Consider the following 24,253-nt stretch of genomic DNA (forward strand, 5'->3'; position numbering starts at 1 on the left):
GTTGTTTTAGATTTAGCTGGCCTTGTGCCAGCACGGGCTCTTGCTTCTAGAGCAGCCCGCTTTATTCAGAAGGCAGGCCGCTTATAAAGCGACGTGCGGACGTCACACAGAGGAACACAATAGAATTTAGGTGACCTGAGGTCATTTACTCTCGGCAATAATTACAATGGATAAATACAAGTAATGTAAAAAGTGAGTTCACAAGAATTGACATAACAAAATTCTAACGCATGTGCAAAAGAAGCAGATACAAATGAATTAGTAATAGATACATATTTATACAGGAAAAATATGGCTCACTTTTCTTGACCCGATCCTATAGGAGCGGTATTGAAGAAAACGGGTGGTTCATCATAGAAAACCGCTCAGCGGGGACTTTACATGTGTGTGTGCGCGTGTGTGTATGTGTGTGCGTTTGTATATGACAAGGTCTGCTCAAAATAACAGTTCACCTAGTTTGGAACTTCAAGGAAATGTTCCACACAAAGGTTGGTGTTACAGTGCTTTATTCAGTCATGATTGTTATTCTTGGTTGATGCATAATTATAAGATTTTATTTGCATGTTATCTGCTGATACCCTTTGTCAAGTGCTTGCCAATGTAGATAACGGTACTTATAACCGCTATTGCAACCCCTGACTAGAATAGAGAATGTAACAGAACTTCTATTTGTTATGCTATCAAAAAGTCATTAACATTTAAACATATTGTCTGATGCCTAAGAGGGCCCACTTGCCATCGGGCGAGCTGACTGGCTAGACCGCCACTGAAATAACGTGTATGAACTGTAGCCGAGGAATTGTGAGTGCTGACATAATGTAAAACTATCAAGCTAAAAACTGAATTATTTGTGACTTTCTTGCTGTTTATAGGTTATCATTTTGTCCAAGTTCTGGCACAGGCTCTTGCTCTTAGGCAACCCGGAAGTTTTATTTTTATTCCATGGTATAACATTTATGCTGTTTTCCATATTTTTACTGTTTAATAAAACAGTATTTGTCTTGATTATTGTTGTTGTAAAGTTGTAAATTAATCACTTAATCAAATTCAACTACTCGTTGAATTTGGTTTAAAACTATAGGCCTAATAACGATGGAGGAAAATATTTTGTGAATGCTACTTGACTGTGCTAAAGGTTTGGTTCTTGCGTCTTATTTTATAATCTCTTTTTATAGTATTAAGCAAATGTTGTATATTTCTCATATTTAGGAACACTGAATATCTAAAGACAGGCTAAAAATCCGCTCCATGCACAGACAATTCATTGAAGGTTATCCAATCATAATCAGCCTAGAGGAAGAACTCGGCCCTGATTGGTGCTCACGAAGCGCACATGATGTCAAGCTGCTGTCTTTGCTGCTGCTGCTGCTGCTGCTGCTGCTGCTGCCGCTGCTGCTGCCCGTGAGGCTTCGTCAAGTCGAACCAAAACAAATCCTTCTCAACCGTAGACCGTAGTCGTACATGCTTCGGTGCAGCCCTGTGGCCTGTGGCTTCTTGCACAACTCTGCGAAATGTCAGTTACTTTTGGAATATATATTGGATGCAGTTCATGTTGCATCGCAGTTAATAAAGTAAGTACAAATGTGTGACTGCTGTAATACGTGAATATTTAGACTTACATTGACAATAAATTCTCTACGGAAGACAACTGTACCGTGATAGCCTAGCCTAGGGTCTAGTGTAGGAAAGCTCTAGCGAGACCAGCCTGCAAGCCTAAGTTTTTCATAGCATGAAGGTTTTGACACGTATCTAGAGATCACCACTAAATATAGGCCTAGTGCTAATCTTGGTAGCTAATCTTCGATTGGCTCCCATTAGCCTAAGCCAAGGCTCTTTATCGTCTTGTGCTTCATTGGTCTGAGGCGCAGCTGACACGGCCATCATCCTTGAGGGACACCGGAGGGAGTTGGACTAGGGTTGCGTATTGTGCCGAGTGACCAGCTTAACATGCTTAGTCTGTATTAGGGTGGGTATAGCCTGAGCGTGGCCACCGACACAGAAAATGCCAGGTCATGACCCCTTTATATCCATGCACTTTAAGATCAGGGTAGAACTATAGGGTAGCTCTGCGTCGCCGACGGCACTGGCACTACGACTTGACTTTTTCTACAGTTTTTTGGTTGCTAATTATGAATTTACCCTTCATTTTTGGCGCTCAAGTCTAATTAACCTGTAATTAACCCCCGAAGTCCATCCAACAAGGGGTTTCCATATGCGATCTTCACAAGACAGAGCACGGCTACGTCTTTTTCAAACGGTTCGTATCCCATGGCCAGTACTAAACACGGCGAAGGGACATTCCATTTGGCCAACAACAAACAGATGACCTGCCAGCCAGTATCAGAACCCCTAACAGTGTAGGAAAAACCAGTTGAAAAGGTAAAAACCAACAGGTGCAGAGCTAATATATATAGAATTACCAAGATCAGTAGGCCGGATACCCGGGTATTTTCCTACCTGGAAACCCAGCTTGTAGGCAAAACAAATCAGTGAGTTCTGGGAACTTGTAGAGTGAGGTCATGCCGATAATCTAAAGTTTTTTGCATAAATATGAAAGAAATTTGGGTGTTAACTACGGGTTCTAAACATCTGTGACAATGCCATACAGGCTAAGCATTGTGTTCCAGAGTGCCAAGGAAATTATACAACATGGGAAAAAGTGACTTTTTAAATTTCCCGAGGCAGTAGAAAGGCGAAAGCAGTGGCTACGTGCTATCGAAAAGAAAGATTTCACTCCAACCAAGAATACAGGCATAATTTCAAAACGAGAAAATCAGTGTGTGTGATTGTGTATGTGTGTGTTAGTAGAATAGGAACCTACAGTATACTGTATGCATGAATTTTGGAACTTAGTGAAATGCTTCACGTTATATCCTGACACTAAGTGTATGTATATTCCTAGACTTTCGCCTCTCACGAACGAATGTTCTTATAGTCAAAGTCAAAGTCAAATTCTTTATTCCATTAAAAATGGCTATTACATAATTTTACTCTTTCTTGAGTAACACAGGTCTATACATAGTTTTATAAAGAGTTTTACATAATAAACAGTATTCATTATCACAGGACCTGCAACTAGTATACAGGTGACATATTGCAATATAATATCACTGATATCAATAAAACCGGAAATGCAATAAAAATTTTCAACTCTATGCAACAGAAATGCAGTAAGATAAACAACATACAATAATATAGGCATAAAATGAATACAACATACAATAATATAGGCATAAAATGAATACGATCCTTAAAAACAATCAAGTGAAAACTTTCATATCAGTAAAATAATAAATTAGCTAATTCTCATAAAAGATAAAGTAAACAGAGTTTACAACCAAAGATAAAATTTCACAACTTTTATTCGGTATAGAAGAGAATACTTCTAAAGCTCCTAAAACTTATGACAGTGATGAGAACCTAAGGTTAAAATGAAGAGTTTCTCATTTTTGGAGTAAGTGTGCAATCAAATGAGATTTAAAAGAAGATATGGTTTCGCGCTGCTTGATATCAGCAGGCAGACGGTTCCAGAACACGGGACCACACACACCTAGACGCCTCGCTCCCAGTATCGGTGAAAGTTCTCGAACAGATAGCCTAAGTGATCCTGGTGCCTCGTGTTAATGTTCTCAGTACGATTCTGGCCTACCGTTGGCAAGGAAAAGAGCCATTCTGGCAGAAGTTTATTTCTGATTTTGTAAATCAAGAGGCATATATCGTAAAAGTACTTCTGCTCCATTCGCAGCCAATTCAGTTTTTCAAATATTGAGTAACATGGTCATGTTTTCGGGCACCTCCAACGGCGACCTTTGCCGCAAAAATTTTGTATTTTCTTGACCCTTTCCAACTGGGTTTTATTGGTCGAACCCCAGACCCGCAAACAGTAGTTCAGGACACTCAGTTTGTGTAAGACACTTCCACCCAGATGACATTATGTGGGAAATGTCAGTTACTGATGGAAAAACTGGGGAAAAAGCTACTGTGCAAATGCAGCAGCCACATTTACAGAAAAATGCTATACCTTATTACCTTCTTAACTGTCATAATTACCTATCCTCTTCGACTGTGAACCGACAGGAATCGTCAAAATGTAAAAGGCAGCGAATAGAGGAAAATTCAGTTGAGGTGGCACTCGAGAAAAGTATCTTAGAAGCTCAAGGTTATGGGAAAAACATTAAGTTTAATGACCTACAGGAACTTTCAAGCTAACTTAAACATGATAAGTACTGGAAAATTATTCACAACAAGTAGTGCCTGTTAATAACTCCTCTTTCATTATCGCCTTATCCTAAAATGGTATTTTCGGTAAGAGTGAATGGTGATAAATCCATTCAAGCTTATATCAATGGTGTCACTGTGCAAAAGTTCGTTATGTTGTACCTTGGCATGTGCAGGACACAAATAGGCCTACTCTGGAAATAACTTTGAGTGAACTACAAAAATTTGACAGGTAAAGTAACACTGCTGTAAGTCTAGCAAAAATAATAACCTAGTTTTGTCATTGTTATCGCTTATGAAAGACCAGTCATTTGGGTATATACTGCCCATGAAATTAATTTCTGACAAATTACGTTAATGACCTTCAATAACGTTAGGTATTCCCCAGGTCTTTTAATTTCTTGATTGTTGTTACACAACATATCTCCTCGTGTTTATAGATTCATTAGTGATAAAAAATGGCTTATTCTACCCAGTATTTGAACAATTAAATGCATTTTCACGTAAGCAAAGCTTCAGCCTGCAAGTAGAACAACTTACTAAAAGGTCTTCTAGAAGTGCATTGAAGAAAAGGAAGTTTTCATCTCTAACATAAAGGCATAACATCAATTAATATCTTCAACCATAATTAAAATTCATTCCCATATGCGTCTCTCTCTCTCTCTCTCTCTCTCTCTCTCTCTCTCTCTCTCTCTCTCTCTCTCTCAGTATGATTCAGTAAATAATTAAACTTCTTTATAAATAAAATTGATTAATTTTAGGGTAGATCTAAGCCGGCTGTCCGCGGTGAGCTAGGCTATGGCAGTTGATGTTTTTCTATAGAGCTTTACCTGCGGAACAAGAATTTAAAGTAATATTTTGTCACTCGGCTGTAATTAAGCTGTAAATTATCTTAGAACCAATCCTGCATTCGGACAGTTCAAAACTTCTCTCTCTCTGTCATGCTCGGCCAGTGAGTGGATGAGTTTACTGGGAACACTCATCCATAGAAAAGTTCATTCTGTTAGGGAGACTACACACGAGGGTGTTACAGTTTTTCTAAAAGTCAGTTGGCAGAGGAAGAGTCTTCCGTACTCATTTGTTTTCCCGATCACTCCTGAGATCAAGGAGGACCTTCAGTGGTGGCTCGTGACAGGAAGATTTGCAGAAGGGAAATCTCTACAACCTCACATTATATTCAGACGCATCAGATCTGGGTTGGGGGACTCCGTTAGAAAACAAGGAAGTTTCAGGGACATGGTCACAATCCGAGAGAGGACTTCACATCAGTGTGAAGGAGCTAAAGGCAATACACTTAGCTCTTCAGCAATTTGCAACAGCAACTTTCAACTCCACAGTCATAGTTAACTTGGACAGTATGACAGCCCTGGCATACATAAAGAATCAGGGAGGGACCCACTCCTTTTCAGTGTATCAAGCAACCAGAGATCTTCTTATCTGGGCAGAAGAAAACCAAACCAAGATTGTCACCCGCTTTATACAGGGCAAGCTAAATGTCATAGTGGACGAATTAAGTCGTTGCAAACAGGTCCTACCCACAGAATGGACACTGAATCCGCAGGTGTGCACCGACCTGTGGAAACAGTAGGGAAATCCATCGGTAGATCAGTTTGCAACGTCGAGGAATCACTGACTTCCCTTGTATTGTTCACTAGCCCCGGACCCTCTCGCATGGGCAACAAATGCAATGCTCCAGGACTGGTTGAACCTGGAGGTCTACAACAAATTTCTCCTGCGCGACAACACGTCGATGACTCTGGTAGCTCCTTTTTGGCCACAGAAGGAGTTGTTTCCAGATCTCCTCAATCTCCTGGTAGATTTCCCAAGACTACTTTCCCAGCGACGAAGTCTACTCAAGCAGCCGCATTTTCACCAGTTCCATCAAGGACTATCCACTCTCAGTCTAACAGGCTTCAGACTGTCAGGAAGCATGTCAGAGCAAAAGGCTTTTCAAGATCAGCTGCGGAAGCAATTGCAGGGTGTAGACACCAGTCTTCCTCCAACGTCTACCAGAATAAGTGGGCAATATTCCGCAGCTGGTGTAGAAGACACAATATATCATCTTCTACTCTGTAGTGCAAATAGCAGATTTTTGCTATTTTTAAGGTCCTCCTGAGGATTAGCTACACCCACAATCAAGGGTTACAGAGCGATGCTCAACTCCATATCTAGACACAAAGGTCTGGATCTGTTGGCTGATAAAGACATCAGTGACCTAATCAAATCACTGGACACTTCAAAACAGGAGAGGTCAGATTCCATATCTTGGAATCTAGATGTGGTTTTAAAATGGCTCTGAGATCCTCCCTTTGAGCCTCTTCAATCCACATTCCTCAGGGATCTTACAAGAAAGACCCTATTTTTGCAGCTCTTCGCTGGGCGAGTCGGTAGAGCTGTGGCCTATCACTCGGTAGGCCTGAGTTCGAGTCTCCAGCCGGATAATGAAGAATTAGAGGAATTTATTTCTGGTGATAGAAATTCATTTCTCACTATAATGTGGTTCGGATTCCACAATAAGCTGTAGGTCCTGCTGCTAAGTAACCAGTTGGTTCTTAGCCACATAAAATAAGTCTAATCCTTCGGGCCAGCCCTAGGAGAGCTGTCAATCAGCCCAGTGGTCTGGTAAAACTAAGGTATACTTAATTTCTGGCTACTGCTAAGAGAACTAGTGAGTTTCAGGCCTTGAGCAGGAAGGTAGGATTTGCACAAGGAGGCACGGTCTGCTGCTTTACTATGGGGTTCTTAGAGAAGAATGAAACGCCGACTATTCCTTGGCCCCGTTCATTCACAATCAAAAGTTTAACAGACATTCTAGGTTTTACGGACCAAGAGAGAGCTCTTTGTCCAGTAAGAGTGTTAAAGTATTACATGGAGAGGACTAAGAGAATCAGAGGCACGTCTCCTAACCTCTGATGTTCAGTTAAGGAACCAACTCGTCCTTTATCCAAGAACGCATTGGTGTTCTTCTTGAGAGACATGATTTCTGAGTCTCACATCAATACTCAAGAGGAAACTTGTCAATTTGCAAAGTTAAAGCCCATGAAATTAGGGCAGTAGCGACTTTGCTTGCCTTCAAGCAGAATTTATCCCCCTTTGCAATTTTGCAATCCACCTTCTGGAGGTGCAAGTCAGTGTTTGCTAATTTGTATCTACGTGATATTGAAAGTAGAGTGTCATACCCCGAACGTACGGGAGGTTAGGTTCCAGACCCCCTTGTGCAAGGCAAATTTCTGCGTAAGTTTGGCACAGTCTCTAAAAATGCTAGTAAATGCTTATTTCTAGAATTTAAGCACTACATATGACCCTAATCATGCTCCCAAAGTATTAAACTAACTTTGTTCCGACACAATATACAAACCCTCGGTCCTTTACATTAGGGGATTACTTTCAGGCGTAGGCTGGAAACGGCCGTTGAACTTCAAACAAGGTGGTTAGGCAGTTAACTACTGTCCGGGAGGCGGGAGTATCGCCTGCCCGGATGTAAACATTCCAATTTGCTTTCGGCCGTCGTAGCGTTCGGACGTTGATCTTCACCGCTCTCTGCCTGACAGCAATTTTTCTTCTCTTTGGTGGGAAATTCTTTGTTTTTTCTTTCAATTATGGAAAAACCAACTAAGCCCTCCTATCCCCAGCGTGTGTGTCCTGGGGTAGGGGGGAAGAAATGCAATTCTTTTCGATCTCGAGTCAACGTGGACCCACACGCCCTCTGTACATCTTGCAGGGGACGTGTGTGTTCACGCAACAATACTTGTAGTGAGTGTTGTTTGTGGTCCTCCGAGCAATGGGGCAAGTTCGAGGGGAGGCGACGTTACCGTCGTAAGCCTACCAAGGAGTCGTCCGAGGGAAATACGCCCCTGACGACTCCGTTGGTGGGGAATGTGTCGGGCTCGTTTCTCCCTCCTGGCGAACTTCCCCTTCTCGCTCCCTCTCCCTCGGGTGAGGACTCCCCCTCCCCTTCCTCTTACGTTTCTTCGTTTGTGGAGGGGCGCGGGGGACAGCTGGACCGCGACATCCTCTCGGAAGTCTCTTCCCGTTCCGGAGGGGAGTTTTTTCCTCCGGAGCGAGTAGAGGCTTCGCTTTCTAACCCAACTCTTGCTTCAGGTCCCGGACTGGATAGCCAGACACTGAATCCCAGCACATCCTGGCTACACCTGGGCCTACCTGGCTTGGCACTGGAGGGATTGGCTCCCTGCCCCCCTCCAGTCACGACCCACGCGGCAACGACAGCCACTACGACAACCGTCATCTTCTCGAGGTTCGTCCAGATGCCGATTTCAGTGGCTTCGCACCTGGACACCCAAGTGTCGGTGTCATCCGCGGGCCAGCACGCTGTTCCACTGCCGCCTGGCTTCCTGGCTCCATTCACACGTGCTGGCCCCTCCTACATGGTGATGTCATCATATCCATATGTGACTGTCGCTGCCCCTGTTGCTGACCATGGCCTGCCCTTGGATACGGTTCCTCGTCTGACTCTCCAGCCCCGGCCCTTCGTCTGCTTCCATCCCCATTCCATCGACCCTGGCGCGGCCCACTTTTGTTCCTAATAGACGCGCGGCTCTCTCTGCCCAGGCAATTGCTGGCCCGAGCTCCGCTGTCGCTGCCCGGGATGTGCCTTCTGCTGCAGCCCCTCCTGCTGTTCCTGCTGTTCTTGAGTCGGCTGCCGCGCTTTCCTGGCTTGGGGATTTGACTGCTGTCCTGAAGCAGATGGTGAAGAAGAAGAAGAGGTCTAGGAAGGTGTCGTCGTCATCTTCATCTTCATCTTCATCATCGTCGTCTTCGTCTGCTGCTTCTTCCGCTTCTCCTTCCGAGGCTTCGCAGCCGAAGAAGAAGAAGTCTGCCTCTCCCGCCCCCAAGAAACCTCGTACTGAGACTTCTAAGGGTCTGCCTCCTTCCACAGGGAAGGCAGTGGGATCTCTCGTTGGCTCTTCCTGATCCTCGGATCAGGGAACCGCTGCCCCGGCCTCCGGGCCAGGGGCACTGGGAGCCAAGGGCCTGCTGACCAAGGCCAGCACTCCCCCCGCTGCGCCTAAGAAACTTCCTGCATCTCAGGCCAGCGAGTCCGCGTCGGACACTCGTTCGCGAGTTGCTCCGAGTACCCGGGTCTCCACCTCGACCCGGGGGCTCGTCATCACCGCGGGTTGGTGACCGCTCTCGGCCCGCTGCCTCTGCTGGTTCTGCCAGTAAAGGCAGTGGGAGCGCCTGATCTTCCTTGCCTGTCCCCTCCGCCCCTTCAGTTTCTTCCAGGGGGCGCGAGTCGGAGAGGAGGAACTCTGGGGATTGTCCTTCTCAGAGTTCTACTGCGTGGAGGTATGAACCTGGCTCGGTCCTTGGCTCGACCAGGTCCTATGCCCACGTAGTTCAGGAAGGTCCTCGGTGGTCTGCCGAGGTTCTCCCTCCTGCAGGGAGAGTAGTTCGGGAGGACCACACTCTGGAAGGACTCGAGGGTCCTCTGCCCCAGGATGCAGACACCCCCAAAATACAGAGGACTTTTGCAGAGGTTATCGTGCTGATTCGTCAGCACAATGACCTAGGGGAAGGGACCACGGCCTCGTCTGTGGATCGTCCGTCGCGCCTCGAATCCTTCTGGGGACCCAAGAAGGAACCCAAGGCTTCGGTGGGGCTGCCGTGGTCCACGCTTGCCGAGGGGGTACTCGATGAGGTGAACGGTCTTGTGTCTGGGCAGGACAGTTCGCTTCGATCGAGCCGCTCGGACAAGCTTCTTCCCCCCCTCTGCCTCGTCAGAAGCGTTTCTACGCACCAGCGGAAGGGGCATTGCTGACCAAACAGGTTGACCCGGACCTGACTCGTTTGGATCCGGGTCTGTCGTTGCAGCAATTGACTGCAGAGAACATATCCCTCTCTCAGCAAGAAGCTGCAACACTGGAAGCCACCGCCATGGCGGCCTTCCAAGCAGTCTCCTGGCTAGATCTGTGGTCATTCACAGTATCGAAGGTAGCTGCTTCCTCTGGCGCTATCGTACCTGGGGAGGACTCCGCCTTTGGGAGACTGTGCCAGTCTGGAGGTAGGGCCATTTCCTACCTCGCCCACCAGACTGCAAACCTGTGGGCAAACCTTGTGCTAAAGCGGAGAGACGCTGTTCTCTCTCACTTTGCCAGGTCCGTAGGTCCTGAGTCAGCCATCACCCTTCGGAACGGACCGTTGCTGGGTTCCTCCTCTCTCTTCCCTAGAGAGTTGGTGGATGCCACGGTGGACAAGCACCGTGCCGATGACAGCGACCGGCTTGTTCACCAGGCAGTGGCCAAGACCTCCGGGTCTTCTCATCCCACTGCAGCCAGGTCTTCGGGCCAGGCTGGCACTTCCTCGGCCCCTAAGAAGTCCCAGTCTTCGAAGGGGTCCCGAGGAAACACCCAGCCTTCTTCTTCCTCGAGAAGGGGGGGTCACTCCCGCCCTTTTCAGCCCTCTTTCCAAGCCGGTAAAGGGGGCAAGGGTAAGAAGAAGAAGGGGAAACGCTAGGGGCGGCGTTCCCCCCCAAAAGCTGCCGAAGGTGGGGGGGTGCCTGTCGAGCCATTGGGCAACGTGGCAGCGACATGGAGCTGAGACCTGGATAGTGGATGTCCTTCGGGAAGGATATCTACTACCCTTCGAGTCTCGGCCTCCCCGCACCTACACTCCGGTCCATCTCCAAACATATCTACCAGGTTCGTCGAAGGACATCGCACTACAGCAAGAAGTGCAAGCCATGCTGAACAAGAGTGCTGTAGAAGTCGTGTCGAACCAGTCTCCAGGCTTTTACAGCCGCGTCTTTCTCGTAGAGAAGGCCTTAGGGCGATGGAGACCGGTCATAGACCTCTCTCCCTTGAACCGTTTCATTCGCCAGACTCGGTTCACGATGGAAACGGCGCAAACTGTGCTGGCCTCCATCACGGAGAACGACTTCATGCTTACGGTGGACTTGAGGGATGCGTATTTGCAGATACCCATCCATCCGTCCTCACACAAGTACCTCTGCTTTGTCCTCAGGGAGTCGGTCTTCCAATTCAGGGCACTTTGCTTCGGGCTCTCGACCGCTCCCCAAGTGTTCACGAGAGTTTTCTCTCTCGTGTCAGCTTGGGCCCACTTGCACGGGATACGTCTACTGAGGTATCTCGACGATTGGCTAGTCCTGGCGAGCTCTCGCTCTCTGTTGCTACAGGACAGGGATGGTCTCCTCTAGTTTTGCCGGGATCTGGGGATCATGGTAAATCTGGAGAAGTCAGATCTCACCCCCAAGCAGAGGACAAAGTACCTGGGCATGGTGGTAGATACGGTGGCAGCGAAAGTCGTTCCCTCGGACTCTCATATCAGCAAGTTCAGGCAGGCAGCACAGTTGTTCCTGTCACGACAGGAGCAACCAGCTCGGCAATGGCAAGTCGTCATCGGTCACCTGTCGTCATTGGAGAAACTAGTACCTCACGGGCGTCTTCACCTGCAGTCTCTCCAGTGGAGACTAAAGGAGTATTGGTCCCAGTCCCGAGACCCCCAGTCCTTCCTCATTCCTCTTTCCGAGGAGGTGAGAAAGGACCTTCACTGGTGGTTAGATGACAGGAACCTCTTAATAGGAGTATCCCTGCATACTCCCCCTCCGGACATGCTTCTGTTCTCGGACGCATCGACCGAGGGATGGGGCGCACACCTGGAGGAGTTGCTGACTTCGTGAGTGTGGCACCAAAACGACAAGCACCTTCACATCAACATCCTGGAGCTCAAGGCAGCCTTCCTGGCCCTCCAGGAGTTCCAGGATCGAGTGATGGGACACTCCGTGGTGCTGATGAGCGACAATACCACGGCAGTGGCATACGTCAACAAGCAGGGGGGACTGGTGTCCCACCAGCTTCATCAGTTGACAATGCAGGTGCACGAGTGGGCTGTGGCTCACTCGGCAGAGCTGTCAGCCAGGTACATTCCAGGCAAGAGGAATGTCGTGGCAGACAAGCTCAGCCGCCAGAGCCAGGTTGTAGGGACCGAATGGTCCCTCCATCAGGAAGTAGCGGAAAGGCTGTTCGACCTGTGGGGGCGTCCAGCCATCGATCTGTTCGCCACCCGGCACAACAGAAAACTCCAGGTCTTCTGTTCTGTCGTGCCGGACCCATGGGCCACTGCGGAGGACGCGTTCCAACACCCATGGGACAATCTCGACGCTTACGCCTTTCCCCCATTCTGCCTGATTCGCCGAGTGATCAGCCGAGTGATGATCACCCCGAATCTCAGAATGACTCTGGTGGCACCCAAATGGCCCCAGGCTGTTTGGTACCCAGACCAGCTAGCTCTCCTCTCCGAGGCACCGAGAGAGATCCCCCCCGGGCCCAACCTTCTGCGTCAACCTCACGCAGACCGGTTCCACCTGGCAGTGCATTCCCTGTCTTTTCACAGCTGGAGGTTATCCACCATCTCTTGCGAGCGAGAGGCTTTTCGCTCTGTGCAGCAACAGAGATGGCAGGATACCTCAGAAGATCCTCCGCAGCGGTATACCAGGGAAAGTGGTCCGTCTTCTGTGGTTGGTGTCGTCAAAGGGGTATCTCTCCGGTCGGAGCTACTGTTCAGCAGGTCACGGACTTCCTCGTCTTCCTTCGCGAGAGAAGCTTCTCTCCGTTTCAGCTGTAAAGGCTACCGTGCACACTTCGGCCTAGTCTTGCGGCTGAAAGGAGTAGACATCTCCTCCTCTTTCGAGATTTCTCTACTCATGAGAAGCTTCGAACGGTCTTGCCCACCCAGGGATCTCAGGCCCCCCTGCGTGGGATGTGACTCTCGTCTTAGGGAGCCTGACTCATGCACCATACAAGCCTTTAAGAGAGTCGTCAGACAGGGATCTGACCCTCAAGACCGTCTTCTTGCTTGCCCTGGCATCGGCGAAGAGAGTTGGCGAGCTTCACGGACTTTCCTTTGATGTTAAACACTCGAGGGATGGGGATCAGTTACACTCGATTTCATCCCAGATTTCGTAGCGAAGACTCGGAACCCTTCGGTCCCTGACGCACAGTTCGAGTCCTTCATGATCCCCTCCCTAGAGGACTTTGTAGGTAATGATCCAGACGAGATGCTACTGTGTCCTGTTAGGGTGCTGCGACGCTATCTGAAGAGGACTCGGCACCTCCGGCCTGAGTGTCGACAACTCTTCGTTAGCACTGGCTTGACCAAGAAAGAAGTGTCCAAGAATACCATCTCTTTCTGGCTTCGTGAGACGATAAGGAGAGCGTACTCTGCTGCAGGAGAAGACGACACCGGTACGCTTCGTCTGAGAGCTCACGAGGTCCGCAGCATTGGTCCGTCCCTCGCATTTCGGAAGAATATGTCGGTACCACAGGTGCTGAAGGCGGGTGTGTGGTCCCAACAGACTACCTTCACCTCCTTCTACCTCCGGGATGTTGCACACAAGTCCTTGGACACTTTTTCCTTGGGTCCTGTGGTGGCTGCTCAACTAGTTGTGTAGCTTATCCAGTTCCCCTAACGGGACAGGTTGCATCTCGCCTATGTTGTACGGTTGTGATTGGGAGAATGAATGTTGAGTGACTGGCCTCTCTTCTTTCTCCCCATCCTGGCTCTCTTCCCACGGGCAGGGAGCGGATGTGCCGTTACAGGCTGGACTGGGCGATCGAGGCAGGTAAGCACATAACGGGAGCTCCCGTGCTATTTCCGTTCAGGTTAATAGAAGCAACCCCACTCCTTCCTCTTGCAAGGGGAGGAAGGAGACCATGACTATGAGACAAACCCAATGCTTGTATTTGCCTTATTGTCATCCGACGTCGAATTCTTCCTAGCCTGCTTTGCATGAACTGACGTTTCCTCTTTCATGCAAAGGGACCCAGAAGTCTGACAACTGATCCTGCGTTTCCTACAACCCGATCTCTTGTCAGAGGCAGTTTTTCCCTTCCTCGCTCTCATGACCAGGAAGGGAAGACAAGGTGGTGAACTCTAGTCAGTTCAGAGAGACTTTATCAGATTCCTCCCTCCAATCAGTGAGTCTCCTAATGTAAAGGACCGAGGGTTTGTATATTGTGTCGGAACAAATAACAATTTTTAAAGTAAATTGTATTTTTCCTAACTATACAAACCCGAGGTCCTTTACACTTTATGCCCACCTCATGCCACCCCTCAATCTGTACCTGTGCCGAAAGGCAAATTGGAATGTTTGCATCCGGGCAGGCGACACTCCCGCCTCCCGGACAGTAGTTACGCCTGAAAGTAATCCCCTAATGTAAAGGACCTCGGGTTTGTATAGTTAGGAAAAATACAATTTACTTTAAAAATTGTTATTTTAAATGAAATTAAAGTTACTGTAATTTCATTTAAAAGTTAGCTTAAGGGGAGTGCACGCTTACATAGAAATAATGCCCCGATTTTTATGAAATTTTTATATATTATACATATATATAAGGTGATGCTCCATAAAAAATTTGAGTGATTGGATTATTATTTTGGATTTTATTAAAAAAAAAAAAAAATTAAAAGTGATTCACCTCCTTCATTTTTAGAGCTATTGTAATGTGGCTTCATACACAGAAAGTATATCATAGTATGAAAAAAATAATGGGAAGAGTTTTTCTACTTTTCCTCTTTTTTTGGATGGGGGCGATGGGGGATTTTCCCCCCAAATTTGTATAATTTGATTATCACGGATTCCTCGTCAACCTAAGGAAAAACCTAGCCCCAAACAAATATTCGTCTTTCTTTCCTCTTTCCAATGGTATGTTTAACTTTAAAATTGGCCTAAAAATAAAAATGTAGTTCGCGTTTGAAGTGCAAAAAAGTGAAAACTGGAAAACGACCGTAAAGATCAACAAGTGGTTTTTTTGGCACTCATGGAAAAAACTTAAATTAGAGCATTATTTTGGTTGATTTCTGGCTCCAGGTCACACCCCCCCCTCTATAAAACGGGGTATTATTCGCTCGAGGCGAGGGTATCATCAAGTACCACCTGACTCGTTGCCAGGTTGGAAACTAAGAAACTAAAAGTTTAGTAGCTACCAGGCTGATACTCTTGACTCATTTTCAGTCGTTTTTTTTCACTTGTTTGGTCTTTTTGGTCTTTGGAGTTTGATTTTCAAGCCTTTTTGTCCCTCGAATGAAGAACTTCCTCTGTACTTTCACTTGTGTCAAACAGATGTGTTAGTAAGTTGAATTTCTCACAGCTGAAGTTGTGTTCAGTTTCCTCAATATTTATCTCACTCAGTTGATGGTGCTGAGATTTTCCATTGCTAATTCGCTTTGCTGGGCCACTAACCGTAAACCTACACAATTGGCACTTCATTAAAATATCAGTATCCGATCTATTGGCAGAGACTTCGACCTGAACTTTGCCCCTGCAATTTCCTACCTTGCATCTAATACCCGACACTTCTATCTGAGATCTAGATATAATGAACTTGTCATCATATACCCTTTTCATCATCCTTTATTCATTTCATCAACTGTGAGCGTATTTTTGAAGGTGAAAGTATATAGATTGTATTTAGAGTTACTGGATGTAAAAAAAGAAAAGGCAAAAAACACCACAAATAGCGAAAAAATTGCTGAGTAAAAAAGTTGCCTGCCACCCACTTTCAACGTTTGGAGGCAACTGTCTCTTAGACCAAGCATTCACCAAGAAACAAGCCATTGTTGTTGCCAGATGTAGGAGATAAGGTGATATAAAAATCAAAATACTGTAATAAATTAGGCAAATAAAGGAAAAAATGACAATAGTCATTAGGAGCCAAACGTCAGCCCTACCTCACCGTGTGGGGGCCGGAGACCCAAAACCCCATCAATTTTAATATTTCAAAAAAATGCTTTGGTCATGTGATAACGAAGGTGTTACTCATGTCTTACGGCCATTTAACCATTTTTTTTTTTTATTTCAAAAATATTCATCAAAAATCGAAGAGTGCGTGCCCCTTAATACATTTACTTTAAAAAAAGAAATAAATGGTTGACATAAAAATATACGAGAGTGTGAAGATTAGTATACTATTTCTCTCTCTCCCCATTCCAATGATCTATTTTTAGAAGTCTTCTCAACCTCGTTTTTCAAAACTTCTTTATTCTGCCTCTTTCTCTTTGTTCTGAAATGCTCTGTCTCTATATTTTCGAACGACGCATTTAGAGTTTGTAGGCGGTACAGGTAAAATTAGATCAATTTAAAATTATCTACTGTACAGGTAAAGACATACAGAGAAACAGTAGTACATAGGCTGCACTAACTATGAACGAGAGAGAGAGAGAGAGATAACAGTTGTCCTTACTTAAGAGAGTGAAATTTTTCATGAATTATTACGGACACAGAGGGAGAGAGAGAATCACGTAAGAAACCTTTGACCCGCTAATCAGCAACAGTCCCCCTTCTTGTCATGTTAAATTGACGTGTTTGACAGCTTTGCCTTCAAGCTTCTTCACAAAAGATGAGGGAAAGATATTTGTTTGTTTAAAATATGCACCACATAGGAATTTTGTAATTACAGTGAATCCCCCATATTCGCAGTCTCATGATTCGCGGACTCACCTATTCGCGGATTTCTCTCTGGAACATACACAGGCAGCCCCTGGTTTATGACAGGTCTGGCTTACGATGTTTCGAGGTTACGACGCTTTTCACATACATTCATCAGAAATTATTTCCCGGTTTACAACGTATGTTCCAGGGTCACGATGCATCGTATGCCTATCCAACGGAAGAAATATGGCTCCAGAACGGCAGAATAATCAAAATTTGGAAGTTTTTTTTTTTATGAAAAACTCAATTAAAATGCAGTTTGCATTGTTTCCAATACACCCAGAGCATTAAAAGTAAGGTTTTCTTAGGATTTTTGATGGTTTTCAATGATTGTTCGGTTTATGACGATTTTCGGCTTGCGTCGCAGCGTAAGAATGGAACCCCTGTTGTAAACCAGGGACTGCCTGTATACACATTATTCACTGAAAATTCACCCATTCACGGTATTTTTCACTGAGAAATATTCACTAATTACTGTATTTTCATCTCATTTTCATGACTAAATGCACTTTTTTGTGATAAAACTATTAAAATACTCAGGTAGTGCTCGAGTTACGATAGTTCGCCTTACAATAATTCTATATTGCAATGGGGTAAGCAGTTAATACCAATACGACACTATTTATAAAATATTTTTAAATTTTGCCCCGGGCGCAGGCAGCAGCGTACATTCGGACAGCAGGAGAGACCAAATTACAATAGACCAACTTCTTTTCCTCCATCTCTTTATCCCATCATATAGTTAAAAAAGTAAGAGAATGATAAAAGTATTGTTAGTAACATTATACTCTTGTGTGAATGCGTACAGCCATAAACAACAGGCCGAGAAACTGTTGTAGAAATAAATGCCCTAATGAGGTTAGGCCAGGACATGGTATTCTAGGAAAAGTTTGTTCCCATTGTTTTACACTCACCCTAAAGTTTTATTCATAACCTATAAAAGTATATGCTATCAGTATAAATTTTCTACATAACCTATATATGCTACCACTGTACATGTTCTCCATTCAGATATTGGAGAGGCAAATAAACTAACAACTGGGAGGATAAAGAAAACAAACGCTGAACAACCAAACCTACACAAGTCACAAGTCAGACGACAACTCACTGCAGTAAAATCATAATTAAAATTGGAGAGAAAGTATTTTAATCAAAATTACTGGGCATGAAAGAACACATTACTGTTATTTTTACACCAATAAACTATAAATATGTAAAGCTCACGTTATGATGAAATCAAGTGAAATTAGCGAATGGAATCTTGAATTTTTTTACACAAAACAAACGTCCCCAAACGACCATCATCATCTATTAACGAAAAAATAGATAAATTAATTTCACAACAAGACGGATTTTAGTTATATTTCGACTTAAAAACACTTTGTACATCGAAAAATAACCTTGGCCTATGTAAATAAAGTATCTAGAGATTCATTTACGCTAACTAGAAGTAAGAAAAGTGCTCTGAACTGAATTAAATACGGCGAAATAAACACCGCATAAACGATTTCCAAACCAAAACATTGATTGCTATGACCGCAATTTATAATACAAAAGCAATATAAGAATATATACAAAATTATTGGATACAGTGAATTAAGGCATAACATTTGTTACCAGCCTGATTTTTGAGGCCAGTATTTTATTTATTTCTCTGTTTTAAGGACAGAGGTTAGCATCTCACTTACTCTGAGATGAGTTTGGTAGTGAGAGCCGACTTGTTGTGTCAGCTGATCTCTCATTTTCATATCATAAGTTATTCATTTCACCTAACAAAATTCCAAGGCCTACTGGAATGAGACACAAGTTGCAAAACTAAACTTTATTGACAGAAATAACAGAAATAACTTCAAATAAGCGACAAAAGAATGAAATCTAATGACTCACACATATCTGTGAAAATCTACTGAATAAGTTCCAAACATCGACACCCGATTATTTAAAGTAAAATGCATAAACAACCCATCTGTCATCCAAAACAATAAAACGGCCGCACAGTTCATTATAAAAGTCATTTCATATATGAATAAATGTCACACCACTCCCTATTTTGAAGAGGAACATGGGATTCTTCACAAGAGTCCTCTGGAACACAGTCTCCATGTGTGTGTCCTTCCCCTTTGCACAGTTCACATGCTCAGTTATACAAATAACGGATCACAGTGCCCACTCAGTCAGTGATCCCTCCCATTATATTCATTTTGCAATGCACGTATGAACGCACTCTCGTGACACCCCCAACGAGTTCAATGTTCGACAAAGACACGCCCTCTGTACTCCAAGGCATCACGAGGTACGTAGTCACACATGTACCTACACACTCAACCGGAATGAAGCAGTTCCTGATGCACTGCCATTCCACGTGTTTAGCAACTAAGGGTCTCTAAGAACGTTGACTTCTTGCTGAATGCAAAAATTACCCAAGCATTTTGTTACATGCTGTGTTCAGTCATATGATCTCACGCCTTTGAAAAGCTATCACATTCTTTTCCCAAAAGGTCACCTTCACGACCTGTTAGAGGAGCTCGTTCCACCTACCCTAGACGTCCCCGTCTAGTTGCGATGACTGTCTAATCGAAAGTTCAGTAGGGGCCGACTCCAGTGTCATCTCCAACACTAGATACAAAAATTATATATCTCGTAACACAGATATTATATCACAATCAGTTCTTTAAGAAATGCAACACTTGAAGTCTTGGCTTCCTGATGATTCCATCACACTGAATGGCCTGCAGTTGCGCACACCAACGGTGAAAGTATTCTACATTTCCCAGCGATCCGACCAAGATGAATGGCTTGCAACTGCACAAGCCCATGCTGAATGCGATGCTCGCGAATCCTTTGTGCCAACCCAACGTCTCCCAGCAACTAAGGCGATCTGTAGACATCCTGCCCAACATCTCTCCAAAACCCTGGATCTTCTCACAAAAGTGCAGGTGTATTGTTGACAGCTTCCCATATATCATTGAGGACGGTGAAGCTATTCCAAAAGCTCTGCTGCGAGGAAGTGGTGTCTTACGTAAGTCGGTCATATTGACAGTCATATGAAAAAGTAACTTGTCTATTCCTTATGCCATATTACTGAACCAATAAGACTACTAGTGCAAAGGTCGTATGATCTCAGTGTGAAACAATTCCAAGTTGCTACCTGGAATTTCCAGAGTCAACCCACTATCAGGTACACTAACCCTAAGGAACTATTCATAAAAATTCTGCCCAATAAAAAACTACCCGAGCAACTTACCCATATACTGAATCCCCAAAAGACAATCCTAAACATCTGAAAGGTAACATATCTCGTAAAAACATCAAAGTTCTACCCTGGTTAGTGAATACTGCTCAGTACAGTCTTAATTCTCAGCACAATAGCAATTGACATATTGGCAATCGCTCCTACAATCATAACAACTACAGTTACCCATGGCATAGCTCTCTTAATTCTAAAAGAGAACTGAAAAATCCTAAATACCTGAATTCAGTATCCCTATTAAAATCTTCCTAAACCTCTCCTAAATCCTAACTGACATCCCAAACCTGTAAAAGATCAGGCCCATTTGGTCCGATATACTAAATACCTCCCCAAAACAAAATCCTACGTAACAAACCCTTATTCTGTAACTCTACGATCAAAGATATTGCGTCAGACGACAGTTACATATCATAACATTCTTACATAATATCACACGAGTCTAATCTCCTATGAAATTAGCCCATGTCACGATTCCCAGAGTCATGTGAATACAAACCATTAACTCAAAGTGATCACTTACTGTCACCCAAATGCAAACAATGAAGTCCCTAACTGCAGATGCAATCTATAAAAACAACCCAAATTCATATATCTGAAACTACGGTATTCTGCACACAATTTTCACTAAGTATTGCAACTCACATCAGAATCACAATGAACTTGAACTATTAAAGGTTTGTATAACTTTATGGACTAATGTCCTTCCCAATTACAATGAACTACAAGTCATGCCCATTTACATCCCATTAAAACCCCCCAAAAAACAACCGGTAACATAACCATTATCATAACAACAATACAACCCAGGAATGCACCTATGCTAATCCCCATTAACCCATCTTTTTGATCTTAGAATTATGTGTCAATCGAGACACACCTGTTTTCATCCAGAACAACAAATCTATTTCCCTTCTTTGCTTCAACAACACAGAACGGACCTTCAAATTTAGGACCCAGCTTGTAGTTAAACTGATTCCTGACATTTATTTCCATATAAACCCTATCTCCAACAGCCACTTTGACTCTATCTGGCTTTGCATTGCTCCTGTCTACCATGTCTTGTGTTTTCATCTCAAGATTCTTAGCAAGGTGCACATATCTCTCTTTTGCAGTTGAAATCAGCAACTTGATCGTATCGTCACCTGTTGGAATGGGCAACAAATCGAACGCACCCCGCGCTGGATACCCAAACAGCGCTTCATTGGGGGACATTCCAATGGTATTGCTATGCATGACATTGATACTTTGCTGGACCTGTGGAAGATAGCGGTCCCAATTTGGATCATTACCTCCCACGGTCATTCTAAGAGCTTCAATGACCTTCCTATTTACTCGTTCACACAGGCCCTTCACTTCTGGTCTTTATGGAATGATAGTGACCTTCCAAATGCCCATTTCATCTGCAAGACACTCCAACGTTCTATTCACAAACTCTCCGCCATTATCTGTAATGAGAAACTCAGGGAGACCATACCGGCAAATATACCCATTAAAGAACGCAATTGCCACCTCTACCGCTGTTTTATGCTTCAACGGGAAGATCTCTACAAACCTAGTTAACTCATCAACAACCACCAACAGGTGCCTATGGCCATAACTAGATTCACAGACATTACACAAGATGTCCATGTGGACTCTTTCTGTGGGTCTGGTGGAATCGGGAATGAACCCAGTTTACAAGAAATGACCCTTGATGGCTTACAAGCATTATAAACTGAACAACTTCTCACAAAGCCTTCTACTGAACTAAGCTTATTCTTCCAAAAGAATTGTCCTCTTACATTCTGATATGTCTTCTCAATCCCCAAATGCTGACTGCCAGACCTACTGTGAACAATATCTAACACCGTAGGTACTAAACTCGTAGGAACGACTATTTGCGTTGTATCACCCTTATCTTCACTATTTCTCAGTCTGTATCTAATCTTCCTAACCAACAAATTACCCTCTAATTCAAGCCCAGCGAAAGACAGCTTATAACCCTTCCTAACTAATTCCCCTCTAAGAAACGCCTTTGCGCCTATCAGAATTTCATCTTCATCCTGCTTCGCTTCTACTAAACTAATATCCCAATCTGTGTTGTCCTCCGATACATAACATATATGAGTACCCTCTTGATCAGCAAAACTCCTACTAAATGCATCTGCCACAACATTTTGTCTACCCTCTGTATACTTCAGCTTTGCATCAAAATCCTTGATTGTGAAATACCACCGGGCTCTTTTTGGTGAAAAATCAGGCTTATTAAAAAGATCCAACAATGGCTTATGATCCGTCAGAACCTCTACTTGATTGCCCATCAACATCATTTTGAAGTGCACTAAACTAGACACCAAGGCAAAAGCCTCTTTGCCTACTACCGACCATAACCGTTCATTACTACCTCGTGTCTTAAACTTCCTACTGTAAAATGCAATCGGATGGAGTCTTCCATCGAACTTCTGCATAAGGCATGCCCCTATACCATCATAACTAGCATCTGTTACCAACGTAAACAGACGTTCTAAGTCAGGAAACTTCAACACTGGGCGATTTATCAAGGCATCCTTAATCTTTTGAAAAGCTGCTTGCTGTCCATCTCCCCATACAAACTGTACATCATCCCTCAGAACATCTGTTAACCCTTAAACGCCTGTTGGACGTTTTAAACGTCGTCCAAAATTGTCTGTTGAATGCCGAGTGGATGTTGCAAATGTCGACTGAAAATGCTTTTTTAAATATTCGCGGAAAAATAATTATAGGCCTAGTTTGCGGAAGATTTCAAATCCCGCTACTCGGCGGATGCTGGGAGTTCACGGATCCAGCTATTGTTTTGTTTCTGAGCGTCACCCAGACGCCGCATGCGTGAATTTCCCCATCTCGCATCAGAGAGCATCAGAGTAGCGCCTCGGGGAGGCGATATTTTAACGCAGAGCGTGTTTTGCTGAACTTTTGCGAGTGTTAGCGTATTCGTGCTGCAACAGAACGTTTGCAGAGATGTCCCAAAGCGTCAGGAGCGTGAAAGGTGCACATTGCCTGTTGGAAGTGAGCGTGTGAGGCGAGTTTTGGACTTGGATGCTGGAGAAGGACCCAGCAACCAGAGTGACCCAGCTTCTCAGCAGCGTGTTGTTCGCCACGTGTGACCTATGGCGACCAAGGACCACATCCCGTTCCTTTACGACCCCTAGGAAGCATCGGGGTGTCCTGAGGGCATCCGAAAACATTTGGGAGGCCTCCAACAGAAGGACATTGATGAGTTCTTGTTGGAGCTCGATCGAGAGCAGGTCGAAAGTCCTGATTTCGGTGGTAGTTGGTCATCTAGCGATGACGACATAACGCCTGACGTCAGCGATGACGAATATTTGCCACCAATGTCCGTACGGGATCCTCAGCAGGAAAGTGAATTAGAGTTTAGTGGGTTTAGTGCCTACGAGGGAGAAAGTGAGTTGGAGGAGGAAGAGGATGACTCGATTGTGGCTGGTGGGGACGAAACAGAAAGTGATGGGGAAAGTGAAGGAGACGGCCCAGCTGGGAGTGTGAGAGTGCGAAGACGTGCCCATGCACGTGCGCGAGCGCAAACCCGTAGAAGGTCGCAACGTCGCGGCAGCTCAGGTGAAGGCTGTTGGTCCGAAAGTGATGAGGGGTGGTCGGAGGACCCCACCCCACCTAACATGCACCCATTCACGGCAGTACCTGGACTGACCGTCCCTGTGCCTCTCATGGTACTGGGGTTCATTCAGCTTTTCCTGACGCGGGAATTGCTTGAATTCCTGGTTGTGGAGACGGTAGATTACGCTCGGTACTGCCGTGAGGAATTGCGGACGACGTTGTCGCACTGCTGGTGGGGCTGCAACCTCACGGACATGGCGCACTTTTTGGGGCTCCACATATTCTTTGGGATGATGCCTGCTGCTGACGTCAGGCAATATTGAGGCGAAATTTTTTTAAGTACACCTAATGTGGCCGGCATTATGTCCCGTGATAGTTTCCTGGCGTTGGACAGGTATTTCAACGCCTTCAACCGAAGGGCTATACCCCGGAATAACCCCGACCGCCTCATCTTAGTCCGCCCAGTGTTGGAGTTCATTCGTGAACGGTGCCAGACTCTCGTGGTTCCTTCAAAGAACCTTTCTTTGGATGAGGGTATGATGCCATACAAAGGGCGTCTAAGTATCAAAGTGTACAACCCGAAGAAGCCAAAGAAATATGGTGTAAAGTTATTTTTTATTACGGAAGCCAACACTGGATACGTCGTGGACTTCTTGGTGTATTCTGGGGTCTTCTCCACGCTGCGTGACACTGTCTTCGGTCTTGTGAATCGTTTCCGTAACCAGGGATAC

At 44.9% G+C, this 24,253-nt stretch overlaps 1 protein-coding gene across 4 annotated transcripts in view; it reads left to right on the plus strand.

The window, feature by feature from the left end:
• The first annotated feature begins 358 nt into the window (after positions 1–358).
• The window catches only part of LOC136827873 (heat shock 70 kDa protein 14-like), a 609,863-nt gene continuing 585,968 nt past the window's right edge, over positions 359–24,253 (plus strand). Inside the window, exon 1 of one of the 4 annotated variants that reach the window (XM_067085330.1) lies at positions 359–488. In XM_067085330.1, coding sequence (XP_066941431.1) covers positions 474–488 — 15 coding nt within the window. In that variant the 5' untranslated portion in view covers positions 359–473. Of the gene's footprint in view, positions 489–1,187; positions 1,572–24,253 lie in introns of those variants that run through there. The other 3 variants (XM_067085332.1, XM_067085329.1, XM_067085331.1) reach the window with 3 other exon arrangements.

Source organism: Macrobrachium rosenbergii, chromosome 42 (genome assembly GCF_040412425.1).
Source record: "Macrobrachium rosenbergii isolate ZJJX-2024 chromosome 42, ASM4041242v1, whole genome shotgun sequence".
In the NCBI taxonomy this organism is placed as follows: Eukaryota; Metazoa; Arthropoda; class Malacostraca; order Decapoda; family Palaemonidae; genus Macrobrachium; species Macrobrachium rosenbergii.